Source organism: Monodelphis domestica, chromosome 5 (assembly GCF_027887165.1).
Source record: "Monodelphis domestica isolate mMonDom1 chromosome 5, mMonDom1.pri, whole genome shotgun sequence".
Classification (NCBI taxonomy): domain Eukaryota; kingdom Metazoa; phylum Chordata; class Mammalia; order Didelphimorphia; family Didelphidae; genus Monodelphis; species Monodelphis domestica.
Window position 1 is genome coordinate 12157042 of NC_077231.1, and position 19528 is coordinate 12176569.

Below are 19528 nucleotides of genomic sequence, written 5' to 3' on the forward strand. Positions count from 1 at the left end.
AGGTGACCTTGGGCAAGCCACGGGGCCTCAGTTTCCTCCTCTGTAAAGTGTGGGGAGCAGGGCAGAGGGCCTCTGCGGTCTCTAGAGTCAGGACCGGTCAGTCCTCCATCAGTTGGGCTGGGAGGGTGGGTGTCTGCACGGACAGCCGGGAGCCTGGGAAAGGACAGGGGCCGTCTGAGCCTCGCCGGGCTGTCCCCTCCCTCGGGCTTGCTTGACCCTTGAGACAATCTACAGGACAGCTATTGCTGGGCCCACGTGGCAGAGGAGGGGGCCTGGCCCAGCCAGGAGGGGGCAGAGCTGGGATCTGAAGCCACGTTTTTCTTCACGCCAGCACTTTCTGTTGGTGCCCCTTTCTCTGAGCGGAGCAGAGAAAAGCCAGAGAACGCACTGTGGCAGGGATGGTGCCCCAGGCCCAGGGGATGCCGTTGGAGGGAGCTGAGGGAGGGAGCCCTCCCGACCCCACAGAGCCACAGCTTCCCGAGTGGGGTCCTGAGCAGAAACGCTTCCTTTGTGGCAGGGAGGAAGGGACCAAGAAACTGAGCGTGTCCTCGGGCCAAGCAAGAGGCCGCCCAGATTCGGATGCCCACCTCTTCCGGAGGAGGAACAGCAAAAACCCCAGAGGTGAGAACTCCCTGGGCATGGCTTGGCAGCTGCCCTGGTCTGGTCTTGTGCTGCTTCCGTGTCCCCTCTGAGCCCCGAGCATGGCACATTTGGCTTGTCCCCATAGGTGTTTCTGTCTCCACCCCAGCTCTGCCCCTGTCTCTCGCTGTCTCCATCTGTCTCTGTCTCTGGCTCTCCTTCTTCCCTCTTTCTCCTCTCATTGCTCTCTGCCACTGTTTCTCCTCTGCTTCTCGTCACCCCCCTTCTCCTCTCTTTCTCTTCTCCTCTTCTGTCTCTGCCTCTGACTGTCTCTCCTTCCTCTCCCTTTCCTCCAGGCCTCTTCCTCTTTGTCCTCTCTCTTCCCATTCCCCTCTCCATCACTCTCTCCTCTCCCAAACCAAAGTGAGCCTGTCACTGCCCTGCTGAGTGGTGGTGGTGGGACTTGGGAGGACTCCCTGGTGCTTCCTCAGCCTCAGCCTGGCCCTTGGACCCTCCACAACCCTTTTGGCCTTGTTTTACCTGATTCCTTTCAGGATCTCTAGGCTATTCCCCAGATCTTTCCCTGTGCTGAGGCCTGGGCTTCAGAGAGCATCCTTTGTTCCTGGGATAACTTCCTCCTGGTCTGTCTCCTGAAATGTTTCTCCAGGAAGATGAGCACTAGCTAACCTGGCGTTCAAGGCCCTCCAGGCTGATTTTACCTGGTTCTCCTTCCTTTATATTCTCTACCCCCTTCTGTACCCCTGCCTCTCTGAGATCCTTGCCTTCCCCTTCCCCTACGACCCATGAAATGCATTCACTCTCTCCCAAAGAACCCCTCCTCTATCTGCTGATAGCCTGCCCACCTTTCAAGGTTGAGATGCCACCCCTCTCCTAAGCCTTCCTGGGTCCCCCAAGGGGGGGCCTCCTCAGAGCCTTTGCTCTTCTGCTGGCTTCCCCGGCCTTAGCCCCCAAAGGACTGTAAGCTTCCTCGGGCCAGTGAGTGTCTGCACAAGTGAGCCCGGTGTGGAGGAAATGTTTGTGGGAAGATGGAGTGAATCCACAAATAAGTGTGAAAAGGACTGAGGGAATAAACAGATGAATGAAGGAATGATTGGATTCTCTGGCTCCATCCCGACCCAGCTAGACTTCAGCCTAGTGTCCTCCCTCTGTCACAGTGTACCTTGTTTGTTTGCATGGTGTTGCCCCACTAGACTGGGAGCTTCACGAGGGCAGGGACCACAAGTGCCGGCACTGTGCTGGGGATGCCCACAAGGAACTTACCTTCTCATGGGACTGTAATGCTTATTGACTGAGTGAGTGAGCGAGGCCTTATGCTGATGGGAATGATGCAGATGATTGAATGAGTGAATAAACAAATCCATGAAGGAATGAATAGAATGAAGTTTGGGGTAGATGACAAAGAATGAAGGAAATCATGAATGAATAAATGAAAAGTGAGTGGATGAATGAAAAAATGAGTCGGCGAAGGAAAGGAGGAAGGAACAAAGGAAGGAAGAGAGGGAAGGAGTGTGGGTGCAAAAAAGGAGGGAGGGAGGTCTGCATCCCTGTTCTTAGCCCTGAAGGCTCTGATAGAAGGTTCTGGTCAGTCCATTCTTGGAATTTCTGAGCTTCCCAGGACTTTTGACTTCCCAGGCAATGACTCGGATTCAGACAGTGAGCTCTCTCTCGAGGAACACAGTAGCTCGTATGCCTCATCACACTCATCAGACAGTGAGGAAGATGGGGTGGATGAAAAGAGCAAGTGGAACCCAGGCTCTTGTAAAGCAAATGATCGGGGGCCTATCCACAGCACCCCCAAAGGTACCAGGGAAGGTGGGAGGGTATGGGAGCCATCCTCTCCACTGCCACTTGGGTGACTAGAAGTCAAAGAATGAGTCTTCTTCCTTATGGGGCATTTTACTGGCACTCCAGCATATTTCTACAGCATTGAGGTCTGCAAAATGTTTAACTTCACCAGGACCTCATTGGCTGCTCACCCCAGTCCAGCCAACCTACTACTCTTGGTATTAGCCCATTTTATAGAAGACACTGATGTCCAGAGAGGGACAGAAAAGCCTGAGGCTACCCTGCTAGTGAGTGTGAGCCAGATCTGACTTCCTCCACTGTTGACCACATACTTGAGTTCTTGATACTTGACTACCTCCGGGTAGCCACAGAGAGATTTTCCAAGGAGCATCCTTCTGTGTCCAGGAAAAACTCCTGAGCAAAGGCCACCAAGGAAATCCACAGATTCTCAGAGGTAGTCCCTTTGGGACCTGTCCTTCAGGTTTGATGCAAACCACTCCTCCTTCATCCTATGGCAAAGCATCCCTTCCCTGACAGCCAAGCTGGGCTGGCAAGAAGGAGGAGCAGTAAAAATCAGGCAGACTGGAAAGAAAATGGGATTATGCTGCTTCATTTACTTTTTAAAAATCCTGAATCATGGAATTATTTGGAAGGAAAGAAGGCTCTGCTGTGTCAGAGACTATATGTACAAAGGCCCAGGGGATGATTTAGGAGAAGCCTAAAGGCAGCCATGAGATCATTGCAGCCTAGAGTAGACCAAAGCCCCTGGTTGCTGTCTCCTACTTTACCCCGTAAGAATTACAGTAGCACCCATCATATGAAGGCTTTCCAGGTGTCCAAGAGCTCTCCTTGTGGGAGATAGGAGATGCTAGTCAGGAGACAGTAGAGAGAGCCAAGGACTAGTAGGAGAGTCCAGGTTTATAGAAAGGGAGGGAATGAGTCAAACATTGAGACTTAATGTCAAGAAAACTCAGACTTGTCCCAGTGTGGCATGAGCTATCTGGAGATAATAAGCTCCCTATCACTGAAGGCATCCAAGCAAAGGACCACTTGTTAGAGTTTCTATAAAGAGATTTTTGTTCAGGTAAAGGTTGGACTTAATGATCCCTGAGGTCCCTCCCAACTCTGGGTTCTCATGACAGCTTCAACACTTTACTAGCTGTGCGACCCTGGGACAACTAAGAGTTGAGAGGCATTGCAGAAGCTGTCTGTGATAGCCTACCTTCTTTTAGAGAGGAAGGAGCTAAGGCTCAGAGACATGACATGATTTGCCCAAGGTTACATAGGTAGTAAGCATCCAAGGCAGGATTTGAACTTGATCTGACTCCAGCAGATCCTGTGCTCTATGTACTCTGGTAGGCTGCTTTTTGAGTCAGAGGACAGGAGTTAGAGTTATGGCTCTTATAGCTAACTTCTTTGGGCTTCAGTTTCCTGAGAACAATAATTCCTCTTGCCTCCCTCTTGGGATGGTTATAGGGAAAGTATTTTGCCCACCCGAATGGGCTGCCATTGTGTGATCTGTTATGATTCTCCTCCAAGGGACAGCACTGTCTAATGACTAGAGGACCAGCTTTGGAGTCACAAGGATCAGAGTTCAAGTTCTACCTCTGACATATATACTCACTGACTTTGTAACCCAGGACAGTCATCTAACCTCCTAGAATCCCAGGAAGCCCCACGAAGGAGTACATAGCAATGGGGAAACAATAGTCTGGGTTGGGGGTGGGAGGAGGATCAGGAAAGGCCTTCCTGCATCTGAGCCTGCCATGTTTCTTTGGGATCCCAGCAGATCCTTTGTCCAATCACATCAAGGCCACATGGCCCCCAGACAGCATGACGGGCAGTGATGGTGAAGATGCTCGATGTAAGCCAAAGCTCAAAGTGGAAACCAAAGTGAATGTAGAGCTTCACCAGGAGAACCAGGAGAACCAGGACGATGGCAGGGATGCACCCTCAGACAAGGAGAACCCAGGGCTGCCCAGGGACAATCAGATGACTCCCCACACCAATCACCAGCACCCAGAACAGAGGAAAGGTAACATGCTCCTCCCCCCCCTCCCGACACACACATTGGCACATGTGGGCAAGGGCCATCAAGGGCCACCATTCCTAGAGTGCTTTCTCACGTGCGAGCCTCCCACCACTTGTGCTGATCACAGCCCCGTGGTAACTTGTGTAACTGTAGTGACCAAAAGATGCTGCTGCTGTGTGTGACCCAATACAAAACCATCCAAATAAATGAATCATTGGGTGAATGAATAAGCATTTCCTGAGCCCTGCAACAAATGCCAGGATTGACCAGCACAAAAGGGACTGGTCCCTGCTCTCCATGAGTGTCTCTTTTATTGGGGGAAGCAACACGTGCCCAGATAAATGAGAACAGCTGTAGACAGAGTGAATACAAGTTATGTACATGAGCAACTTGGAAGGTAAGAGAAGGCCTTGGGTTGGAGGTGATGCCTGAGCTGGACTTGAAGAAAGCTACTGGCTCTAAGAGGGGAGGAGAGACGGCACCAAGGGGCAGCCTCCTGCCCACTCCTGACTCTAAGACTATTGGTTTGGAGCTGGAAGGGGGGAGCCTCAGAGGCCATTAGGGCCAACCATCAATTTCACTAAGGAGGATTCTCAGGTCCGGCAGTGGGGGGAGAGGGTCAAATACCTTGTCCAAGGTCATAAGAGTAGTAAAAATGAGAAGATTTGAATCCAGGTCTTCTGAGTTCAGGGTCTTCCCACTGTGCTGCAAATGTGCTTTGTTGCTGGCAAAATACTATAGATATAGCAATCAACTGATCAATTAAAAAACATTTATTAGGCACCTGCTATATTCCAAATGCTCTACTGGGGGGTGGGGATACAAAAATAAAAGATTCCTTCCCTGAAGAAGCTCTCATTCTATCAACATCTTGGGAGCTTCATTCTCTTTGTTATCCACTAAATTCCACAGGTCTGGGTGATCCCTTCCCTTCACTAGTGCAGATTGCAGCCCCTTGGTGGCTGTGAAGACTTTCCCATCTCTCTTCTCTTCACAGGCATCTTGAAGAACAAAGTGACCTACCCACCCCCTCTGACTGAAAGGAACCTCAAGAACCGGTTCCGGGAGAAGCTGGCAGACTACAACCAGACCATGAACTCATCCAGGACATCATCCCTTGGCTCCAATGACGGAATTTGCCCCACAGTGGACCCAGGAGTGACCGTCAAAAACTCTCCGAGAGAACACTCTTGTGACCAGCTCAATGGAGTGGTCATGAACGTACGCACAGGGACTGTCCACGCAGATGCATCTGATTCAGAGTAAGTGGGGCTGGCAGAAGGAACTCTGCCCTGTACTTCTGGGGCCCTCTCTGGACCCCCAACCCTTCTCCGTGACAGGAGAGCCCCCCAGGACTCTTCCTCCCATCTCTCCCTCCTGGGATCCAGCGGGGTCCCTGGTCTTTCCAGAGGAGTTGGGAGAGATTCAGATTCAGAATGTGCTTCCTCCTGAGGGCCAGAGGATGGACAAGCGGTCACCTAGAGCAGGGGGTCAGATGCTCATAGAAAGGGATCCCTGTAGTCAGAGAGTACCGTTATCTGGGTCCTGTTGTGCATTTCCCAATTGCTTTCCATCTGGACTGCTGACTTGGGCTGCATGTCTGACCTCCGGGGTTCAGTTCCCTGAAATGCCTTTCATGCAGCTCCTCTCACTTTCTCCTCCCTCTCTGAGGCGGGCAGCCCAGAAAGTAGCCCGGAGGGTCAGTGGATATCCCAGAGGGTCAGCGAGTGGGCAGCTCAGAGACTCAGGGCATTCCTGCCCTCCCTGCGTGTGGTCACTCATTCAAACGGAGCCACTCTGTGGCGCCCTTTGCTCTCCTTCTTCTCACGAACAGAGGCAGTAATGAAACTTCCATTTGAATCATCAGGAAATCGTGACACTCCCGGGGCCGGGATTCGCCTTCCCACAGCTGCGGGGGAGCCCCAACCTCAAGAGCTGGCTGCGGGTGCAGGAGACGGTGCCTCATCCCTCCCTGTGCCGTTGACATTTCATGGCAGACCGGAGACCGCTCCGGAGATTAAGTGCCTGTTGGAATATCCAATCTGTGCCAAAGTCTTTGGGAAACTCGGGGCCATGACGCAGGTGATGGGCTCCCCCGACCACCCGGCTTCCGGCAGCTCCAAAAGAGGAGGCAGTGGGGACTGGAGCTGGCCTTGGGACCCTGCAGGGCCAAGACCCCCATTCCTACAGGGCCTTCCAGCAGCAGTTTTACCCAGCCTTTCAGGACCATTTGTCTTCAAAACAACCACAAAAACAAACTTTTATATAGAAGAAAGTGTAGATACTTTTATATATTTTGTATGATGATTCTCTAAGGAAGAAAAAAAAACCTTGTGTATATTTTGCATTTGTACCAATTTTGTTCATGCCTGGAGATTGCTGGGGAAAAAAACCCAAACTCAATATTTTTATATTAGAAAAAAATGTAGCGTTGTACGTGAACTGGGCATGGACGGCTATCGCAGCCAAGCATCCATGCAGGAGGCTGAGACCTGCTCAGCAGCAAAGACTCTGCCGTGGCTGCCCCCAGGACCTCTCCTCTCAAGGGCCCTTTGGCCTTTGCCCCTCACGGCCCAGTGAGGGCTCCCGGAGAAGCGACCCCTCGGACTAGTTGAAGATGGCACATGGGCTCTGCCCTCAGCCAAGGCACCAAGGCTCGCCAGAATCGGCCTGGGGTCTTTCTCGTCGGGGTCTTCTTTGGTTCTTCGAGGTTGTCCATCCATTTCCAGTGGAAGCGGGGAGATGAGGTCCTCCTGGCCACATTTTCCAGCTATTCAGGAAATTTAGAAATGTGTCTCTGTCCCCCACCCCGAGAGTCTGGCCAGTCCCTTTGGTTCGTTTTAGAAGCCCGTTTGTGAGCAGGGACAAGGCCTTGGTCACCCTCATGTTTACAGAAATCCCAGAGCCCCAAGGGTCGAGATCCACCTGGGGGGGCCATCAGCCCCAGACTCCCCAGGCCAGCTGTCTGTCCAGTCTCTCCTGCAGCCTGAGGAGGCCAGAGGATGGGGGATGGGATTGGGAGGGGGCTGCCCCCATTTAACAAATGGGAGGGAAGGAGGGAGCAGTGCTGGGTAGGCCCAGGAAGATGGCAGCACCTCCACCATCAGGGAATCTGAACCCCCACCATGGAGATCTCCCTCATGGATGTGGGGGAGAAGTCCCTGCCTCTAATAGCCATCCTGCCCACTAACTGTGCAACGGCGGTCCCTTCCCGTGCAGGCAGACACACCTGGCAGGGCTCGGGGACGGCCGCCATCACGGTCGAGGCCAGAGAGGTCACCCATTCTGGGCCAGTTTTAGAAACGACAGAAAAGGCCGCCCTATTTTGACGATGTAACTTTCCCAGGCAGACACAACACTGGAAGCTTTGGGTTTTGAACAAATGACTATTTATTAATGCTCAGAACACTGGAATTACAGCCTGGCTGAGGTGACAATAAATTAAGAGATTTTGGAATGTGGATCTGAATCCTGCCTCTTCTTCTCTCCAAGCCCTCCGTCCTCCACAGCCTGCTCACACACGGAGCCCCCTCAAGGCCAGCTTCGTCTAGGAGGCCACGCTGGGAGCTGGGTCAGAACCCGGCCCCCTATCAGTTGAGGTGCTTGGACTCGGGGGCCTCAGAGGTCCCCTGCAGACTGAGGAGGGGAGCAGCCTGAGCGCGTGCACACACACACACACACACACACACACACACACACACACACACACACACACACGGCGACAGTGACAGGAATGTGTGTCCTACCGTAAGTCCCACCCCCTCCCTCTCAGCATAGCCCGGGCCTCACTGCCGGCTGCTCGGTACAGCCCAAACGTCGTTTCCAACCCTGGATTCCTCGTTGTCTGCTCACTGCTTCTGGGTCTGTGCTTGGAGATCGATGATCAATTTAACCGTCCACAGCCTTGGCTCAGGGCTGGACAGGGCTGTTCGGGAATCCTCCAGGAGTATCACTGGCAAGCCGTGGCTTAACAGCTGTGCACACACATATATCTTTCAGTTGGCAGGAGGGCAGGAATCTCACACCAGGGAGGGGAGGTGCCTGGGCAGCCACATCTTTCTGAACTTGCAGGGTGGGATGGGGTGTGGCTAGGGGACCAGCTAACAGCCACCTTCGGGGGCTTGAGCAGCTGCCTCCCTCCATACAGGAAACGAGACAGCCCAGGGCCAGGCGCCATCTTGTTTTGTACCCATTTCACAAATCGCCTCCACACAATGCCAGCCCACTCTAGCTACAGCCAGTTGGACAGTGCTTAGAGAGCAGGTCAGCTCCCGGGGGAGTGCTGGATGGCTTTTCCTTGTGATGGGACTTGTCAAAGCATTAGGCCTTCTTCATAAGGCCTTTGGGGACCAGAATGGAGCCCCAGAGCAGAGCTATATTTCCCTCTCTACCACCAAACTGTTTTTTTTTCCTACAACCGGATTTTGTATTTCACTATACACCAGATTATATTTCACTGTGAGAGGTGGAAAGAATTTATGATATTGGGGGGCTTCATTCTTTTTACAAAGCCTTTGACAGTGCAACAAATGATGCACTGCAGGTTTTCCTCAAGGATGCTCAAGGATCAAGGATGTACATAAACCCATGCACACAGAATAAGATATATATGGTCTTGGGTCCAAATTTGGCCCCACTTCCTAGCTGGGTGCCCCCTGGCCCTGGGAGTTAACCCCCATGGCCTAGTCCTTACCCACCTCCAATTCCAAGATGGAAGGAAAGGGTTTCACATTTTTATTTAAAAGAAACATGTGGTGATCAACACAGTCACGGGAGGTATCTTTGCTCAGACCATGATGCCGTACGAGCTGGGGCATGAAGCGGACTGACAGTGAGCCTGTCACAAGCATTGGTGTTTCTTACTTTCGTCCTCTATGACCTAAAGAGGCGGCTTTCCTCCAAAGGAAGAGATTCTTTATGTGCACAGGACATTGTTCCGGTTGCATGGAGTCCCAGAACACACAAATTAAGAGCTCCCTACGAAAAAGACAGTCATTCAAAAGACTAACCACTCACACTGGAAATCCAAGTGGATGAAATAGGCCTATGGCACTTTGGGACAATCCATCAGTTCCATCCAAATGGAAAATTGACCAAGTCCCAAACCATTGGAATATAAGGAGAAACGTAGTACCCTCGATTTAAGGCTGGGAGAGAGAACTTGGAAAACTGGAACTAGCGCAACCTCCTCAGTTTACAGAAGAAACAAAGACTTTGCCCAGCAAACACTCTGCTCATAAGGATCAGAGATAGGATGGAACTAGCTGAAGCCTGAGAAATGGCACCATGCTTTCAATGATTCTCCATGGCTCCCCTAACCCTATTGCTTGTTTTTTTAAACCCTTACCTTCTGTCTTGGAATCAATACTGTGTATTGGCTCCAAGGCAGAAGAGTGGTGAGGGCAAGGAGATTGGAGATGAAGTGACTTGCCCAGGGTCACACAGCTGGGAAGTGTCTGAGGCCAGATTTGAACCTAGGACTCCCGTCTCTAGGCCTGACTCTCAACCCCCTGAGCTAACTAGCTGGCCCCCTAACCCTATTGTTTTAGCATCAATATTCTGCCCATGATCCCATGGGAAGAAAAGAAATGGAACACCAGAGCCTCTGAAAAATCCCAATTGCAAGTGATCCATCCAAAGGGCGATGGGAGGGCAGATGCCCAGGGAGTGTGGGCAGATGATGGCATCTTGCCACTCAGGGAACAAGAGGGAAGGACATCAGAGGGGCAGTTCAGGAGCATCTCAAAAGATGGAGGCAAGAGAGGCCCCAGGGCCTTGGGTAGATACTCTGAAGTATTTGTGAAATACCCAGGAAGATGAAGGGTAGAGAAACGGAGACCCACATAGGTATGATTCCAGCTGCTTCTTGAAGTATTAAAGATATTTGTTGAAGAGAAGGGAAATTACAAATCCATCAGAGGACTCTGAGAGGTGTATGGGAGGTGGTCAGAGGATAGCATTACTAATGGGAGATCAGGGAAGGCGGCTTTCACCCTGGCTCTTAAGGAGAAGGAAGCACTCAAGAGGCCAAAAGGGCATTTCTTGGACTCTTCTAGGCCAGGTGTGGGTTAGAGCCTCCTCTAGGACACAGCTGACCCCTCACTCTTGGCCTCAGTGCAGCCTAGGGGTGGGGGCCCCCTAGATCCCATGCAGGGCAAACAGAAACCACCAAGCTCCCCCTCCCCCCACCCCCGTCCCACCACATTCCTGTTCACTGGGCCCCTGATTTGTGAGGTTAAGAGTCAAGGAGTAAGCTCTGGGTCACTCACTGTCGGACTCCCTGAGGGAGAGAGCTGTGCCAGATGGGGCTGTATGTTTCAGATAACAGGTGTGGGCTGAGGGTACCCCATGAGCCAGAGTTGGGCCACTTCCAGGCTGTCCCTGGCTGGAAATCCCCAAGCGACCTTGGGCCCCTGTCAACCAAAGGGAGGGGTGCGAAGCTCCCTTCTAGGGCTTGGGGAAGCCATGGGGGGCGTGATGTCTCTCTAACCCAGGGCCGAGGCAGTGGTGGGGGCTGGGAGAGGGCTGGACACCTCGTGGCATCTTCAAACATTTCTCAGATTTCTGCCAGGAGCCCCCAGACCCAGCATCCTGAAGGAAGCCCAGTGAGAATGAAGAGGTGAAATGGGGAGCATCGACCCGCCTTCAGACTCCACGGCCAAAAGCTCCTGGCACTCACAGCCAATTCTTCCTGCCACAGGTGGGGTGAGGAATTATCACCAAAAAAAAACATGTGGGCGAGTGTAGACCTTGCCATTACTAGGAATTCTGGATAAAAAGGGGGTGCCCCAAACCCGAGAGGGCTTCCTGGAGGTGAGCTGTATGCCATTTTGTAGTTCTTGACACCCTGATACCCCCCAAATAGAGGCTGCTCCAGGCCTTGGCCCCAGGATTTCCTCCCTCTGCTCCACCAGCGTCCTCAACTTCCCAAAGCCCTGCATGGCCTGACTCTTAGAGGAAGCCCAGGCTCTGACCGACTGGGCAGGGATGCCAGGGGAATGGTACATACAAGGTGGCTGGAGAGGGCAGGAATGGAAGGTGAGACCTGAGAACCAGAGATGGCATGCAGTCACCTCTGCACCCACTGGTCCTCTTCCTTATAGGAGGCCTGGGGCAGGCGCAGCAACATGCTAGATGACGATGGGGTGAAAAAAGGGCAGAATTTTCAACTGTGGCTCCTTAAAGAAGGCAGCAGAGATGGCTTTCAAAAGAACATGATGGGGGCAGCCAGGTGGCTCAGTGGATAGAGCCAGATCTGGAGACAGGGGTCCCTGAGTCCAAATCTAGTTTTAGGTACTTCCCAGCTGTGTGACCCTGGACAAGTCATTTAATCCCCGTTGCCTGGCCTTTACCACTCTTCGGCCTTGGAACGGATTGATTCTAAGATGGAAGGGAAGGGTTTTAAATGTGGTAAAGGTGTCGCATCCTTTTTCTTTAAAGCAAGTGATGCTTCCAGTCCAGAATGTCTAGAAGGGAAAAGGGAGGTCTGCCTCAGGGCCCAGAGGGCCTTCCCTCCCCCTCAGTCAGGCAGCCCACAAGCCTCCAGGCTTACATGGCACTCAGAAGGACTTTCCTCTTGGCATCCTGGAAGCTGACATTAGGAGTACAACTAAGGAAGCAGAGGCTCCCCGGGATCTGCGGCCAGGGTGTTTGGCCCCAGGATTGGGTCCTGGACCCCTGCCTCTCTCCCTGCAGATGAGCCAAGGCCCAGAGGTCACCCCCTCAAGTGAGTCCCCAAATGCTCACTCTCTCCCTTGAGGCCGACCCTTGCAGACATCACAGTAAGATGGGGGAGCAGCCAGCTCTGGCTCCCAGCCAAGGCCCTGAGAACAGTGATATCCCCACAGATTTCAGGGAGACGGGAGAAGCATCAGGGGCCCAACTGACCACAAAGTCCTGGGTCTCTCAGCAGCCACAGAGCCCCCATTGGTGGGCTGAGTTGGGCGCTGGATGAAGGGTTGGATTACAAAGACCTGTCAGTGTGACAGCTGGCTTTTACAGCCAGGAAATCCCTGCTACCTCCTTGGGCACCATTTCTATGGCCATCAGCTCCAGGAGTGCAGGGTCTCCCCATCCTCAGCCAGGCCCTGGCCCAGCACAAGGGTGACACAAATTGGCTGAAGGGACCCTCCGAGGTGTTAGGAGGGAAACACCTCCTTGGTACTTGAGGCCTGCAGTGAGTGGACATGAGTGGAAGACCCCAGTGCAAACCCTGACTCTCTTTTCTCAAGTCCAAGAGGTTGGAGCAGATGACCGGGAAGAGCCCTTCTAGCCCTCAGGCCAAGGGGCACAAGTGTCTATCCCTGGTGGGCACCTGCTCTCTCGGTAGCAAAGCAGCCCCTGGACAAGGACTCCTCCAATCAAAGAGCCAGTCAGTGACAAGGGGGAACCTCCTCACCTCAGGCCTTGGGGAAAGCCTTGGTCCCCAGTGTGAGAGGCAGGTCTTGGGATGACAGAACAGGGTAGACCAAGTCCATTTCAGTCTTTTTTATTTCTGAAGGGTGGACCAGCCTGCCTACCTGCCCATGTTCCAGGCCATTGCCTTGGGAGACACCTGAAACACAGCAGGGTTTTCTCGGGTCTGGCTTCTGTGGCAGAGGGAAACGTTGGGGAGCTCTCCCTGGACGCACAAGAACGAGCTAGGCTGGTCTCCGACTCCCAGCCCTCCAGGGGCCTCCTTGAGCTCCTACCCACAGCCCTGCTCCTAGGGCTCAGGCCAAGTGTCCAGACATGGCCAGGGCCTCCCCGGGCCCCAAAGCCTCTCATCTGAAGCACGGAGGGAAGGATGGGAAAGGAAATGCTGGGAGTCACCCCCACAGGCAGCCCAGCAGGGACAGACAGAAAACCCTCCTGGCCACACATCGGCTTCCAACGCTCATGTCATATGGACTGAGGTTGGGCATAAAGGAACCTTCACACAAATGCCAGGACTGAACAGTCTGGGCAGTCGAGGTGGCTGGATGGGGATCTGCCCACCTCCAACACAGCCTGTCAGCACCTCCATGGCTGTGCTGTGGGCCCAGTGACACCCTCTCTGGCCCAGTCCTTGGTATTTTTCCCTGGTGGGAGTTGCCCAAGATCCCCTCCCACTCCAAGAAGGCCTCAAGAGGTCCCTGCTGTCACCATGACAACACAGGAGCCTTGGGTTGGGCCCGGTGTCCAGCCTGGCATGGTCCCAGCTGGCTCACCCACTCTTAGATCCTCAACTATCGGAGCCCAAGCTGGGGCCAAGGCCCTGGTGGCTGTCCGAGGCCTCTTTGGTCATTCTGGACTTTCCCAGCTGCAATGTGTACGCAGACGGCCCCAGCCTTAGGATCTTTCCGCTGCCGAGACATTCGTCCCCTTTATAGAACACGGCAAACTGGAAAAGCAAATATTCCGTGAGGGGCAGTGAGGGCTTCGGAAACAGCAGTGTGGGCCCCCCCCTCCCCCCCTACCCCCCCCCCCCCCCCCGGCAGTCTAGCTCCTCTGTAACCAGCTACTCTAAGAATCCCGCCTTGGGGACAAGTGGAGTGGCTCTGTCTTCACTTTAGACCAATCAAAGAATGTCAGTGACCCTCAGGGCCCCTTCCTGCAGGAACACGGGGGACATTTCTACTCCACATTCCTTGCCCTGGTTCCAACACTCCAAGGACCCAGGACTGCTCCCTAAATCCAAGACAGTGGTCTTGAGGTGCTAGACTATCCATCCCTGGGGGCTGGACATGCAGATCGAGTGTCCTGGGGCAGCAGACAGCCCACAGCCAGACCCAGGTCACATTGTACTGGCAGGGAAGGCCACAGGGGTACCAGTTGAGGACAGGAGCAGGAGTGATGCCCACCCACACTGAGATGCGCTGCCCACTGATTCGGGGATGCCCCCTCCCTGCTGGGAAGGGGCTTACTGGATGGTTGCAACTCTGCTGGGAGTGGGAGGGCAGGAGCCCTGGACTCCCCTCTAGCCCACCTTGGCACCTGGCCACCCTCCCATCTTCTCCAGGGTTTGGCTCAACCTCTCTAAGTACTAATTGGGGCTTGGCTATCAGTGCCCACTCCCTCCAACTGGCCCAGGCCTCCCCTTGACTCCACTCTCTGCAAGTGCAGCACAGGGTTCTACAGAGACAACACACCCAACAAACAATAATGTCCCTGGCATCCTAAGGACACTGAGAGCCTGAGAGGCCAAAGCTGTATCTCCTGGATGGGGGATGGCCCTCTCCCAAGAAACCTTGGACCACATCATGGATTTTCCCCAAAGAGCTCAGTCTGACAAACAGATGGCCGAGGCCAAGGAGGAGTGAGGGAATAGGCCCCTGGGACCCCTTCCCCTTTCCAGTCCAGGCTGGGAAGGGGTGCCTAGCCCAAACACTCATCAGGGCAGGGTTGCCCTCTCTGCTGAGGAGCCTTGGGCCTGAATGGGCATCCCCCAGCCTGCCCTCCCCCATTACCTAGAGCTTTCTAGGAAGAGGCAAGTTTCTGAAGAAATGAGAGGTATTATCCCAGGACACTTCTGCGGTTTCTCCCAGCACTGACATCCCCATCTTAGGTCTCCTCCCAGCCATCCAGTCAGACTCAAGCTGACCAGCTGTCTCCATCCAGTCTGCACCTATGAACCACCTAGCCCCTAGTACAGGGAGGTGATCAACCCACCCGTGTGGGGAATCCCCAGAATGCTCTTGACTGTCCCCAGAACAAGAGTGGCCCTGGGACAGCTGCAGGGCAGGAGGCCAAGGAGCAACCCCCTCCCTCTCCAGGCCAGAAGAGGCTGGGCTGATGCTGCCCCGTGGCACTTAGCATCAGCTTTGGGCAGGGCTGAGGGAGATACTGGGCACTGGGCACTGACCTGGCCTGGGGCGAGGGCTTTCATTGGCTTCACTGCTGTCACCCACACAGTGCCGTCCTGATTGAGCGTCAACACACAAGGCACTGAGGTAGAAAAGTGGGAGTCAGATGGGTCTGGGGCCAGAGAGGCAGAGAGGAGGAGGACCCCCAAACCTGCTCTCGTCTCCCTTCTAATGAACTGCAGGCTCAGGCCAAGCTCACCTAGCGCCATCTGGTGCCGCCAACGGAAATGACAGTCCATCATCTTGTCCTGGACCAGTGGGGCTGGGGGCTCCTCAGCGATCCAGTGTACTCGGCCTGTGCGCAGCAGGTCCCGGTAGAGGGCTGGATGGTCCGGGCCAGGGGCCTGGGGCAGGACACAGACATGGGGTTGGGCTGACAGAGCTCCCTGGGGTAAACCCTCTGCCCTGGTGCAAGGTGGAGGCAGGGGCTCTCTCCCTGGATGACCCTGGGCTGGGCCTCGGGGCAGCTGGCTGTCACCTCCTTTACTATAGCATTCTAACTCCTTTGGGAAGGGCTCCCTGAGGCCAGGAAACAGCTTCTAGCAAACCCCAGATCCATCCCCAGCACAGTCCTATGTGGCTCTCTTAACATGCAGGTGACAGAGGTCCGGGACACAAATGTGTGCAATGCCCACACTCACCACAAACACATCCCCGCTCCTCAGGTCCTTCTCGACCACGTACCAGGGATCTCTCAGGCCCCCAATTTTTGCTCCTTGACCCAAGGTGAACAGGAAACAACCTGGGGGGTGGGGGGCATGCCCCAGTGTGAGCAGGAATCCACCTCTCACAGTTCACCCTGCTGGGACCCAGCCAGAATCAGAATCTGGGGGCTCAGCCTGGTTTTGTTCCTGTCTTAAACGTGTATCTTTGAGGCTCCCTTCGTGACAAACCAGGGGACAAATCACCAGCCCTTTTCTGTCAGGGGATGTTTTGTGAAGGTCCCAGGCCACCCCCCCCCCCCATGTCTGGTGCCCCAGATCCAAGTGAGCCCTCATTCCCAAGCTTAAGGAGCTCTAATGGGGAGGTTCAGGGAGGAACCATGGGGCCTTCACTCGTCCAAACCAACATGAAGCACTTAAGAAGAGCCTTACCTTGGTGAGTCCCCAAAACCTTGTTATCTTCTATGGAGACAAAATTCCCCGGCTGCGGCTGCAGATACTGTGAAGCACATGGAGTCCTTACCTACCTCTGGGGAGAAGCCTCCAAGCCTACCTTGGGGTCCCTCCCTGCCTAAGGGCCTCACCTGGAGCAGGAAACTTTCCAGGTGTCTTTTCCCAATGAAGCAGATACCCATACTCTGCAAGAAAGAGAAGAGGGTGCCCCTTGGGTCAGAAGGGGCTGCAGCCCCCCTGGCTGTGCCCAGGCCCTCCCTCCACCTCTTTTGTGGTTAGGGAGCCACCTAAACTAGGCCCTTTGGGAGCTTCTTCAGCACTGGAGGGGGCCCTGGCTGGGGGGGTGGGGACAGTCATTTAAGCAGAAGACCCACAGCCCCCCCCCCCATTTTGGAGGGACAAGCAGAGGTCCAGAGCCTGGGCCCCTCTCTCACTAAGCCAAAGGCTGTGTCCTGGACAGTATGAACTCCCTAGTCGTGCTGGGGTCAGCTCTGCTAGATCTTCGCTGACCAGTGACAGGAGCGTGGCTGTGCTCCCAGAGGTTCTCTCCCCAGAAATAACCAGCCCCTGCCAGACACCTCCCTCGAGGTCCCCGCATACTCCCCTCCTCTTGATGCCAAGTCAACCTGGCTCTCCTCCCCAGAAACTGTTAGCCTCTGAGGGGCTTGGCCAACCTGGGGGTAGAGGAAGGGTTGTCCCCTGCTGGAATCCTGCCCTCTGCATGGAGACACCCCAGAAGCCCCAGCTCCCCCCAGTACAGGCCATCCTCCGTCACGGGGATGTCTCGCCAGGGGCCAACCTCTTTCCTCTGCAGCACGTGATGGAGACCATTCTCAGCTGCAATCTTCTTCACAAAAGCCTTGGTGAGCCCCCCAAGGGGGAAGAGAGTTCTGCGCAGGGCCTCCTGGGGGGCCTGGCTGAGGAAGAAGGTCTGGTCTTTCCAGAGGTCCGCGCCCTGGAGGAGCTTCACAGCTACGGGGGACACATGAGGTGTGGGGCCAGAACAGGGAGCGGGCAACGCCACAACCTGGCCTCCAACTGTAGAAGCATCCCATGCCAACTGGCCTGACAGATGGGTGCCCCCAGCCCCTCTGCCTCCCCAGACCTCACTCACTGTTCCTCACTTCAAAGCGGTTCCTGAAGAGCCCCCTGGGCCTGGGCTCCTCCTTCTGTGCAAACACTTCCTCGTCCTCCAGGGACGTCCTGGCGTAGTGGCCAGTGGCCATGGCGTCTGCTCCTGTCAGGGGCACAGAAGAGCTGTGGTCACGCCAGCCCTGTGAGGAGGGAAAGGGGCCCCCTCCGTGGCATTCTCCCGGCTCACACCCACCCAGGCAGTCCAGTGCGTAGTGGAAGAAGGCCTTGAACTTGATGTGTTTGTTGCACAGGATGTCGGGGTTCGGGGTCCGGCCTTTCTCGTACTCACTCAGGAAATCCCTGCAGGGAAAGAGCTTCAGGTCATGGGGGGCGGGGGAGGGGGCGGTCAGTGACGGGAGGGGGCGCTGCTCACGTGAACACGTGGTGCCAGTACTCCTTGACGAAGGCCACCTGGCGGAACGGGATGTCCAACAGCCGACACACACGGGCCGCGTCCTCACAGTCTCTGTCAGCAGAACAGCCGCTCCCGCTGACCTCGTCCAGCGCATCCCAGTTCCTCATGAACACGCCAGTGACCTCATAGCCTGCGGTGGAAGGGAGGGGCCAGGTGACCATTGGGGGGCCAGGCCGGAGGTGCCCCCAGCCCTGAGCTCATCTGGGCCTCAGCGTCAAAGGGAAAATACTGCGAAGCTGCCACCCAAAAGAAGAGAGGCGGGATAGGGAATAAAAAGTCACAGGGAGCGCCTGTCACTAGACAGAAATAGAGCACAAGGTGGGGAGGGGGAAAGGGGGGGAAACGCGAGCGGAGCTGCTGTCTCGAGCCCCGCCTCCGGCACGCCAGGTGAAAAGCCCTGACCCGGAACACAGCAAGTGCTTAGCGGATGCTGGACCCTGGTGCCCCTGTCGCACTGCGCCTTCCCAAGCACGCTCCCGCCGCCGCCGCCAAACCCACTGGCCAGTTAGAGGCACCCCCAGGCTCACCTCGGCGGCGTAGCAGGAGCGCGGCCACGGCGCTGTCCACACCCCCGGACACGGCACACGCCACGCGCCGCCGCACAACCCCGACGCCAGCCGCAGCCGCCATGGTATCTGCCGGAAGCACCGCCGGAAGTCACGGGTCTCGGAGAGGAAGAGGCTAGGCAAGAATGGGACGGGTCTTCCGCCTGGACTGGGCGGGACCTCTCCACACTCTCCGCCCCTTCCCTCCTGCACCAAGACCCTCTCTGCCCACTTGGGGAAGGGAAAGGGTGTCTCCCTTGCATTTCCAGCCTCTGGCATCCTGCCTGGCTCACAATGGGTGCCTACTAGATGCCCCCCCCCCCCCCCCACCAGCCTCTGGGCATCACCAGGGGCCAGGCCCAGTCTCTGACATTCCCCATCGGCTGCTCTGCTGCCCATCTTAGGAAACCTGAGGCTGTTCAGGGATGCAGTGCCCACCTAGGGTCCCAAGATGCCCCTCCCTCATCCCCATCTTTGGGACCCTGAGCTCCACTTCTGCAGGGAGCCAACCCTGACAACTTGGAGTTCTGTCATAGACAGAGGAAGGAGGTGGCTCTAGACTGTCTGGGGTCCTGGAGCCAGACCTCTGACCTCTGAGAAGCAGGGCTTCTGGGCTACCTCCTGGGGGATCTGGAAGTGCTCCCCTGCACTCCTCTTCATCCTGCTGCAAGGCTTTCTGTTTCAATCCAGCCCTGGGAGCCTGCTCTCCCCTACAGGGGACACAGTGAACCTCAAGGGCACCAATAAACACCCAGGGAATCCAGGAAGGCCTCCTGGCAGAGGTGGCACCTTGAGTTAAGTGAGGGAGAGAGGTTCAGCGTGGGCAAAAGGCCCATGTCTGGAGCCAATAGATAGAAAAGGGAGATGAGTTGTTCCTGAGGCCTGGGCTCTCAGCAGTCCCCTGCTCCCAAAGGCAGCACTGCTGCAGCTGGAACACATCAATCACTAGGAGGGGTGATGATGCTGCGCATGGGTCTGAGCCCCCCACTTCTTTCAGCATGGAGGAGGCCCCCAGCCAGAGAGCTGAACTTGGTCCTGTGCTCCAGGCCTTCATAGGGGAGGGAGGGTTAGCATTAGGT

General features: G+C 55.2%; 2 protein-coding genes across 6 annotated transcripts in view; one reads left to right on the forward strand and one right to left on the reverse strand.

The window, feature by feature from the left end:
* Positions 1-7878, forward strand: part of CELSR1 (cadherin EGF LAG seven-pass G-type receptor 1) — a 136022-nt gene extending 128144 nt beyond the window's left edge. The window contains exons 31-35 of one of the 4 annotated variants that reach the window (XM_056797609.1): positions 518-621; positions 2233-2400; positions 4172-4420; positions 5415-5679; positions 6252-7878. In XM_056797609.1, the coding sequence (XP_056653587.1) occupies positions 518-621; positions 2233-2400; positions 4172-4420; positions 5415-5679; positions 6252-6276 (811 nt within the window). In that variant the 3' untranslated portion in view covers positions 6277-7878. The remainder of the gene's footprint in view (positions 1-517; positions 622-2232; positions 2401-4171; positions 4421-5414; positions 5680-6251) is intronic. The other 3 variants (XM_056797611.1, XM_056797610.1, XM_056797612.1) reach the window with 3 other exon arrangements.
* A 5011-nt stretch (positions 7879-12889) lies between these two features.
* Positions 12890-19410, reverse strand: TRMU (tRNA mitochondrial 2-thiouridylase). 2 transcript variants are annotated; one of them, XM_016425555.2, is made up of 12 exons: positions 19068-19410; positions 18432-18539; positions 17863-18034; positions 17683-17789; positions 17470-17592; positions 17155-17327; positions 16487-16540; positions 16335-16401; positions 15882-15982; positions 15440-15584; positions 15240-15322; positions 12890-13778 (listed from the first exon to the last, which is right to left on the reverse strand). In XM_016425555.2, the coding sequence occupies exons 2-12, from the start codon at positions 18532-18534 to the stop codon at positions 13620-13622; spliced, it is 1287 nt and encodes a 428-aa protein (XP_016281041.1). In that variant the 5' UTR covers positions 18535-18539; positions 19068-19410; the 3' UTR covers positions 12890-13619. The 2 variants fall into 2 exon arrangements, with proteins under 2 accessions (XP_016281041.1, XP_007502692.1); XM_007502630.3 differs by having other exon boundaries at positions 17155-17268; positions 17480-17592; positions 18432-19410.
* Positions 19411-19528: the final 118 nt, after the last annotated feature.

Bases quoted from the DNA above. Each gene is read 5' to 3' on its own strand.
- TRMU (XM_016425555.2), bottom strand. From the start codon at position 18,534: ATGGCGGCTGCGGCTGGCGTCGGGGTTGTGCGGCGGCGCGTGGCGTGT. The intron at 16,541-17,154 runs GTTGGCCCCTGG...TCTTTCTTGCAG, and splicing joins ACGTGCTGCAGAGGAAAGAG to AGTATGGGTATCTGCTTCAT. The intron at 15,323-15,439 runs GTGAGCTTGGCC...TTTCTACCTCAG, and splicing joins GCGGCACCAGATGGCGCTAG to TGCCTTGTGTGTTGACGCTC.